Below are 9609 nucleotides of genomic sequence, written 5' to 3'. Positions count from 1 at the left end.
GTGATTTTTCTCCAAACAAGACCAACTACTACATTCTAGACTTGGTCACAGTTTTGGAGATTTTTCCTTGGATTCAGAAGGTTTTGGACCAAACTCTATATAAGTTGGTTAATTACATTCCAGGCTTCATATTGCTTAACGTATACAGCTTTACTACGTACAAACGGAAAATTCAGTGAAGAGTGAACATCTATGAAAGATTACCTATAAACATTGTAATTGGGTACTTTACAGCCCATTCTTTCCTTCCCCATCATATATGTATTAAGTTGTATAATCTTCTGTAATGACAATTTAGTGAGGTAGCACAAGGTAGAAATACATTGCACTTATATGGCACCTTGCAGGTATGTGCCTCACAATCTTCCCCAAAGAGCAAATTAAAGGTTGTGTTTATGGGCATCAAAAAATAGCTCACATCAGAAAACATTCACTTTATGAGTACAGGATTTTTATTGCTGGGTGCCAAAATTACCCTCTTAAGAACTTAGACTATCCAAATAACTCCTACATACCACCTTTGTACCTCTGTCTTGTTTTCAAAATCTGTATTTGAGTATGATTTCATCCACTGTGGTTTCATTTTGGTATAATGCCATTGCCTTTAACAATATTATACTAACTTTGAACTATACTTGCAAGCAGACACTGGACCTTTGCAATTGTAATTGCAGTTATCACCTCTTGTAGAGTTCAGGCAATAATGAAGGTAGAGAACTCCCAGTGACTGAATTTCCCATTATCCTTTTAAATTTACATTTATTTAAATAGCAGCTGCATGATCAAAAAGAGATTCATTTACTAAGCATTTAGTATGTTTTAATTTTAATATTTTTCTTAAAACTGTTTCTGATAGCCATTTGCACTATGTTTTACCACTGGACTGCAAGTAAGGCTTAAAAATAACACTCAGGGAATCTTATTCCATAAATTGCTTCTGCAACGGAAAAGCACTTTAAAAGTCTAACTTTCCTTGAAGCCAGCTTTAGTACCGTTGTTCCCATTTTATTATAAAGGTTCACAGACTACAAATACCTAATTTTTGTACCTCAATCTGCATAGGCAGAGAGTCTGAGAGTCTGGAATTAAAGAAATGGATGCAGAAGAGCCTGTATAATATGGCATCTTGCCTGTAAGAGCATAGCTATTATGTGTTTGGTTGCCTATCAGCCTAGAATTAATCATGGGGGCGGGGTGAACGATGACTCTTGTAAAATGTGGAAAAATGTGAAATCTAAAGAAAACAGAAATACAAAATATGTGCAGAAATATTAAGCTAAATAGCTACTAGATCTTTTCATTAAGGTTCAGCTAAGAAATAGCAAGAATAACCTGGATTCAGGCACACTATAACCACACTATTCTTTGCATAATTATTCTATTTCCAGGACAAACTGTAAGGAATTTTGTGAGACAATGTTCTCTCTAAAAGGACCTTGCTGTACAGATGGACAAAATTTGGAATTTTTAATTTCAATAGTTTTGAATTTCTGTGCATGTCTGCATGAATGTTTGGAACCCTCCATGTAGATTACATCCCATGGTTTTGGTTCTGGGTCATATACATAAAAAGGAAGAACCTTAGCAATCAAAGTTTCATAAGAATAGCCAATTTAGAGGGATTCATTGAGCAGTCTGTGCTACTCTTTTGTTATTAAATACAGGCCAAACCCCATTTTTGGGGGGTCTAGAACCCAAACCTTGCCCTTGTTGAGATCCACCTCCTTCACTCTGCAGTACTTTTTTATTTAATATAATGGGAAGAAGAGAGATCTCCTTTGCCAGCAAACAGATGTCCTCCAAAAGGATTTTACTAACTGATCAATTGCAAAATCCCTCACTGCAATCCCTTATAAAATAAGATGCCCTCTGTCCTTCCTCCCACCCCAAGGTTAGTTGCCAAAACTTACATGCAAAATTATTACTGTAATGTTTTATAGTCACTGGGAAAAAAAAATAATATCCATTCGGTCTTGCAGAATGATGTGAAATGAATCTCTGGCCTCAAAAGAAAAAAAAAGTCTATTAAAAGTAGCTCTTTTTCCTCCCTCCTCCCTCTCCCAGGCCCCTTTTGCTCCCCTCCCCCAACAATAAAGGATGTTTTGGAACAGCCTTTTCAGGAAACATTTCCACAGCAAAATGCAGCATCATTTATAATATTTAAAGCTACATTTTTGTTGAGATGGCTTGGCAGGCTTTGCTTGCAAATCTGGCAGGATATGGCCAGCTGAGAGTTAGCACTAACAAACTGAGGATATGCTGACACAACAGAATGCTTTAATCATCATTGCAGCAAGCAGGACAAGATCTTCTCCTGCGCTGCCAGCTCTTCCCAGTGTGAGAACCAATGGTGCTGCGTATTTCTCTTTCCCTCCCCTGCCTCTAGAGAGTACAGTTTTCCCTTGCTGTTTCTACAGAACTAAAAAAACCTTGTTGGGTAACAGCATATAATATAATGAGCAATGGATATTCCTCTTGGCCAATGCTGTTATGAAAATGCTGCCCATTTCCAGCACAATAAGGAAGCTTAATAATTAAAAAGACAGTTCTTAAACAATCTTGAGGAACTATGTTCCTTTGCAGCTAAGGCTTTTCTGCTTTACCATGCATGCCCTCTACTACAGCAGAGCTGAAAGTTATATTCCGTTAACAAAATCATAATTAGAAACTTGTCCCATCTGAGAGTTGAGAACTAATTTTAGACATTTGCAAAACTATTGAAGTAAATTGGTTTCACATTTAAAAGAAGTCCCAAATAATTTAACCCCAAAGATCTAATAGCTACTGCCTTGAGTGAGGCTTGCATGATAGGGCCCAGAGAATTCCTGCTGTACGATCCAGATGAGGTCCAGTGCAGAGACCATGCTCTTCCTTTGGCCTAGTCCAGGATTTGGTACAACAAACATCTAAGGCCTGTGTCATGAAAGAGTGTGAATTGAAGTAACTTCGAGTTTTGGAAGCCTATCAATGTATATACTCTGATTTCTTTGTTTAACCTGCAAGCATAGTCTCATAATGCAATTGGCTGTTGCAAAGTATAAATGTAGAAGTCTGTAAGAAGCAGCCTAAGCCGTGGGGCTGGGTACTGATCCGAGTATTGTTTCTCATCTGTGGATCCTGAATAGGGCAGCATAAAATTTCTATGCTGCATCTTTCCTTTGCCTGCCTTGTCTTGGTGTGTAAGCAACTTGGAACGGTGTTGGTCTCTATAAGGCCACGCATAGCAGGGCTCTCTAATCTCATTTAGGAACTTTAGGTGCCTTGCATACAAACAAGTATGATTAGGATACATTTCACAGATTACATACTGCATGTGTAAGAGAGTTGGTATCTTCACAAGCCGCAGCTTTCATACAGAACACTAAGGTCCAGACAGTGGGGTACCTTAAACAGGGATACTCTGTATAGTCCTTGAAACGGAGTACATTTTTGCCAGGTCTGAAAAATGAGCAGACCTAGTGAAATTACACTGTCTCTATATCCTGAGATGCAGTTGCTCATAGCAGTTTCCATCTCTACACTGAGACTTCAGCAAATATTTAGCAAACACCAGCTCACATGCTGAGCAGATATCCAGCTGAATTTATATAGCTTTGAAAGTAGGAGTGTGGCAGAAGCAACTGATGAAATAGAGGGCCAGATGGCAATGCAGAATTAACCAGAAGCAAAAGTACTTACATTTAAATACTCCTTTTATACTGGAAAATGGGTGCTATGGATTTTGAGGCAACCCACATGGTATACAAGCAAAAAGGTAGCAAGTAGCAATTTATTTTCTGTCTGGAGTTCTTCCACCCACTGATTACTAGCTACTAGTAAGTAGTGGTTGCTGGTTAGGAGCTGTATTATAAATGAATGTTATGCATGTCCTTGCTTATGTGTACACACGCATATATAATGTTGCTATATTGCAACTGAAGGCTTGGAATCTTTCCCTGACTTTGTTTGCTTGTTGAGTCAGTCATTAGCTACTGATTGTTTTCTTAAAGCTGGTGAGCAATATTTAACATGAGCTGCTTCTCCAGCCTAATTTCATAGACTAATTTCATATCTACATCCTGCATATGAAAATGAATAATCAGAAATTCAGAAATTGTTTTTGCTACAATTACCAACTTGCTTAGGGCTAGTTAGTGCTGATGAGTGTGAAAGGATATTGCTCTATTTATGTAGTTGGAGACACACCTATGCAACTGATTTTTAAACACCATAGGCAAGGCAGTTGGAATGGGATTTAAGAACAGGCACATAAATTTTTCCTATGCTTGAATGAAAAGCTGAAGCATTTGACAGGTGTATGATTAAGCTGCTGCTGATCCAGGAGGCTTTTTTTTTTTTTCTTTTTTTTTTTCCCCTATCTTTTTGGTTTGGTTTGGTTTTTGTTTCCTTCCTTCTATAAATCTCTAGCTGCAGTTTTGTATTGCTTGTTTACAAAGTTGATGTTACCTTCATTTAAGTGAGAGATACTGACTCACATTTAAAAGGGAAAAAAATCCTATTAAAATGTACTCAACTTCAGAACAGAGTTTACAATTGCAAATCAAATATTGAATCCTGATCCCCTAGGGTTTAACTGTACCAGTGGTGAATTGAAACCAAGAGCATGTATGCTGAAGTGATAGAGCAGGGCAGGCCTGCGGCAATTCTGAAGTTCTGTAACGCAAGTCATGACAACACTTATCAGGAAGTCCATTTTCTAGGCTTCAGTATTTTAGACTACTGAAGGGCTGCCTATGTTAGGAAAAGATTATGTTAATATCACACAACTCACTGCTTCCTTTCATGCAGTGCTGAAAGACAGTTAGCTACCTGCATTAGTAGGGTAAGTAGTTTTTCATTGCTGTTATAGAAGCGGTGATTAAAATGGTCTTAATGGACCTTTGCGATAAACTGCCTTTGCGATAATAATGGTCTCGCTGGGCATGTTTTTGTCTCATCTGAATTTTCATTTTCTGAAATTCACAGCAATATATTCTAGAGTAATGGTGACCAATGTGCGTTGTCTGAAGAAGCTCTCATGTTTCCTGTTAGATGGCGAACTTTATGCTTCTGCAAGAAACATTTTGTTGACTAGCTGATGCTTGACATAGTGATGGAAACAGGCAGATAGTTGCTGGATATGTGCAGGTATACCCAATGACTTTCTCTAGACACGATTTGCCTCCAGCTTTTTTCTACTGAAAAAGTCTATCAGTAAAATATAAGACTGAAAGCTCAGAAGTTGTAAAACCTCTGGAAAGGTACCAGTATCCCACTCAGCCCACCATCTCTAAGATGTTACAATGTTGTGAGCAGATGACTAAGGAAGGACAGTAAAACACAAGGAAAATGAAGTTCTTCAAAGAAAGGCATATACCAGCTGTTTCTATTTTTGAGTTGCTAAATGTTTTTAGTAGCACTGAAGATCAAAAAAAACAAATTGTTCATTCATGGCATGGCCCACTCTAACCAAAACTCCAGAGAGTCTGAAAATATTACAACCTACTTATAAACTTCCATTAGCAAGTTTTTTGTTTTTAATAAATAAAATCCCATAGAAACAAAAAGTATTTACAATTAGATCAAAATTCTGAATATAATTCACAAGAGAAAACACTGTTTTTTGAGAAAATGTTTTCATATCCTCATAACAGTCATTTGTTCTAAATTAGTACATAGCAATTGTCCATTAAATGAACATTTTTCCCTTAAGACCTATTCTTGTAGAAAAGTATTTTAGGCAAAACTTCCTAACCATGATGTAACTGCTTAGAATCAGAACATTTCTGTGATTAGTAATTCACATAAAAATTAACATTTTCCTTGGCTTGAGGAAAACGTGATGAATAACTATCAAAATGTAAGAGAAGCCAGGATGTAGGGAGAACAATATATTTTATTAAAGCAGCTTATACAGTTGAATGAAAAGTATAGACTTTTGGGCATTCAGTGCCTTCAAAATAATAAAGGATAACACCTGTTCCTGCAAATCTGCCTCCTCTTTTTTTCTTTAGACCATTACCCTACCACTCTCAAAATATATGCATTGTATATGTCCATATTGGACTGAAATCCTTAAGCAGTGCCACTGCTAAACTGCTACTTTCAAAAATATTACCACTTGCAATAAAATAGAATTAAGATACACAGAAGTTCTTCCTGTAACAGTCATGAAGTAAATTTTATTGTCAATGCATCTCTTCCACTGTCCTTTTGAAATAATATTTCATATTACTTACATAAGAACATGCCCTAGAATTCCTCTTTATTTAAATCTAATTCTGATATCTCATTTCTAGTGATGCTGATGTGAAATTGGATTGTGTAAGAAATGCAGTCTCGGGTTAATAAATTTTGCAGTGTATATTATTAGGAATTATTATTAGGACTATTGTAGGAATGCAGTATTGGAGCTGTAGTCCATCTCAGTACCAGTCAGTCTCTGACACATTCTCCTATCCAGGGGGTGAACTCTGTAATTAAATAGAGGTTCTCCCACTGAGTGGTAGATGGCAAAACTTCAAATGTCCAGTGTCCAGTGGAAAACAGATTTATAAGAGAGAGAATACTTTCTTTAGAATTGTAACAATCATAAATTAGTGTGCATGTAATTCCTGTCAGAATCTGATGCTCAGCTAGCACAATGTGCCTATCTTGAAATGTGCAGGAAACATGCAATCCTGAGCATCATTAACATGCAACATTCCATTTGCTTTAGGGCAATCTTTTCTAAGTTACCTGAAATGATCTCATTGTGAGCTTAGTGAAGATCAAAGCTGCTCACTTTAGCCTCACACTGACTTCATCTCTCTGCAATTTCATCTGTGGGTTTTAAACCTTGAGGCTGAATGATCCAATTCTCCAAACACTTCCTGGTGGGCATAATGCTTACTACTGACCATAGGCCCAGGGGTTATCTGAAACAAGTAGTAGGAAATATTTTCAGGTACATAAGGCATGAGCATAAGGATTTATTTTAATATTTAACTCTGCCAGCCTCTATATTGCATAATTTGCACCAACTTAGATTTCTAAGGTCCACACTGGGAGTAAGGCCAATTTAGACTCACTGAACATCAAGTCTACTCACATATTCCCACTTACATTTCCTTTTGGGCTACGTATATATCACCACTGAACTTGTCTAACTAAGTTGAAGGCACACTTTTTGCTACATAAATAAAATCTGGACCTTGCGGGGAAACTAACGGTATTCAGTTGAGGACCGCACCTTGTTTCAATAATGTATGTTACAATCAGAGGCATTTTTTTGCAAAATTCCCTCTCCAGGTCCCCCAGTGTGGACCACACCTGCTCGACTTTCTCAACGGTCACATTCACAAACAGTAAATGTGGCCACAGTCCATGTGAATCTAAGGGAATCTCTCAACTGCACTGAGAATACCAAAAGAAGATTGATTTACTCACTCTCCTGTGCTTTGCTCCCAGTGGAAATCTTAGATGACATTATAGGGCAATATATATAAAAAAATTACCAATCTTAACAGCAGTGAATATCTCAAAGCATTCTTGTTCCCGGTGATAAATAATGATAGTTCAAGTCAAACTAACATAGTAGGGTTTCCATTACAGGTTAATGTTTTCAAGAATGAATTCAAACCTTGCTTTTGTTTAAGAGGAGTCACTCTATTCCAATTTTACGTGACATTTTGGCTGAAGATGTTTTTCAGTGCTAGTTCATCAAATAATTTGGGAAGGTCTCAGGCCAAGTGGTATTAACCCATTCCAACTACAGACAGTGGCTGAAGGCTGCATTAGCACTAGCTGCTGTGGCATGTGCACTGCAGGCCATGGGGAGGCAGCTGCACAGTGCCTCCACACAGGCTGCTGCTCACCTGCCTCGGAACTGCATGAGCAGAGTTATCAACAAGACTGCTTCCTAAGAGTAATGAGCAGTGCATATTCTTTCCTTACTCGATTTTTGAAACAGGGTCAAGTTTTTGGTTTTTGGGTTTGCCCACAAATGATGGGCCTAATTCTTGCTTACACAAAGACCTTTCTAAAGAGCTGTATCAGTGTAAAATTATATTATGGTAGGCACAAATATTATCAGACCTGACTTGTCTAACTTTTAAGGTCTCACAGGAAGTTTCACTAATGTGTGATTCAATTTTACTGTTATTTTGCTGCTGCCGTGGGAGCACAGAATCAAACATAATACTTAAAATATTTCCCTAGAAATGTTTAAGGAGAAAGATTTTTATTTTTAAGTTGAAAATTTAACTGCGTGCTTAACCAACTTCAGTGAAGCAGTGAAGCAATCATACTGGACAAGCAATTTTAAGAAATAAGATAGTTAAAAAAATTAATTTTGAAAATACTGCCAACAATTTCATGATATAGATATTTTTAATATTAAAAGTAAATTGTAAATGTGTCTTTATAAACAATATGCATAAAATAGATCTACTATACTAAGCTCTCTCTTTTTTAAATGCTGTTTCACAGTAATTTCTTAGGTATGCAAAGTTTTCCCTCAAAGAAATAGTGCAATCTGAAGAACATACATTATGTCAGCGGATTAGAACTACTATCATCATTAATACAAGTCTTTATAGATTTCTTGTAGGAGTGGATGAAGACTCATATCTGTCTCCGTTTTCTTTATTATTTGCAACAGCTGCACGTGTTCCGTTACAATCTGTCTGAGGTCCGTCATTTTCTGAAGCAATTTGGCAAACAGCTGTGATGACTCTGGATGATTCAGTTTTAGCTGGAGCTCCAAAGCTTGCAGCAGATTGTCTTGTATATCTTCAATAGGCTTCACATTTAACAAACCTGGGCGGTCTAGAAAAAAAAAAAAAAGAGCTTTACATTTATGAATAATATGGAAACACCAATCTCATTTATTAATTTCTTAAAGATTTCTTAGTATATTAAACATTTACAGATAACACTTACTGACAACTGTTTGACAGCTTAATGTAATTATTTGTAAGATTTTGCTAGAATTTGGTAAAAGTATTAAAACTAGTCTTAGAAACTGTTCAAGGATTTCTGTGGTGCATTCAGAGATAGGTTTATACAATACTGAAATGCATTTTTCCCGGTAAACTTGGAGTGTCTGTGGAAAAGAACAGTGAGATATACTTGGAAGATAAATCATCTGTACCAGGTAATTCAATTTATGAAAATCAACATATACTCAAGCAGATTTGCATGTAGTTGCTACCATTAAGAATATTTCCTTTTAATGTGCATGCTAACTTATTAAAAGAAAAAAAAGCATAAATTCAACTTCCGTGAGAGACATATTCCATGACTGAGTTCAGTTCTGGACAGATGCAGTCATACTAACCAGAAAAAATCTAAAAATCACAGGTTCAGGTCTTCTCCGCACCCAAGTTCCAGTTGCTATTAAGAAATCTCATCATAGCTTTTAGCATCAGTTTAGCCACATATGCTTATGGCAGTGGAAAACTGAGAGATGTGGCTTATGCAGAAGATGACTTTTCAGGGCTCATGCCAGCTGAGCCTTCTCCTCCATAAGGAGGAATCTAGGATGGATGTTTACAACCAAAATCAGCTACTTGCACCGCCACAGCTGTGAGTCCAGGATTTTCTTTGGCATATCTTATTATTTGAAAAGAAGCAAATCTTTCCTCATCA

General features: G+C 36.9%; 1 protein-coding gene across 2 annotated transcripts in view; it reads right to left on the bottom strand.

Moving 5' to 3' along the window:
- Nucleotides 1-5857: 5857 nt before the first annotated feature.
- Nucleotides 5858-9609, bottom strand: part of PPARG (peroxisome proliferator activated receptor gamma) — a 60947-nt gene continuing 57195 nt past the window's right edge. For both annotated transcript variants that reach the window (XM_067003363.1, XM_067003362.1), the window contains exon 7: nt 5858-8787. In XM_067003363.1, coding sequence (XP_066859464.1) covers nt 8540-8787 — 248 coding nt within the window. In that variant the 3' untranslated portion in view covers nt 5858-8539. The remainder of the gene's footprint in view (nt 8788-9609) is intronic.

The sequence above is a fragment of the Anser cygnoides genome, chromosome 10 (genome assembly GCF_040182565.1).
Source record: "Anser cygnoides isolate HZ-2024a breed goose chromosome 10, Taihu_goose_T2T_genome, whole genome shotgun sequence".
NCBI classification, from domain to species: Eukaryota; Metazoa; Chordata; class Aves; order Anseriformes; family Anatidae; genus Anser; species Anser cygnoides.
This window is presented reverse-complemented; position numbering and strand designations above follow the sequence as displayed.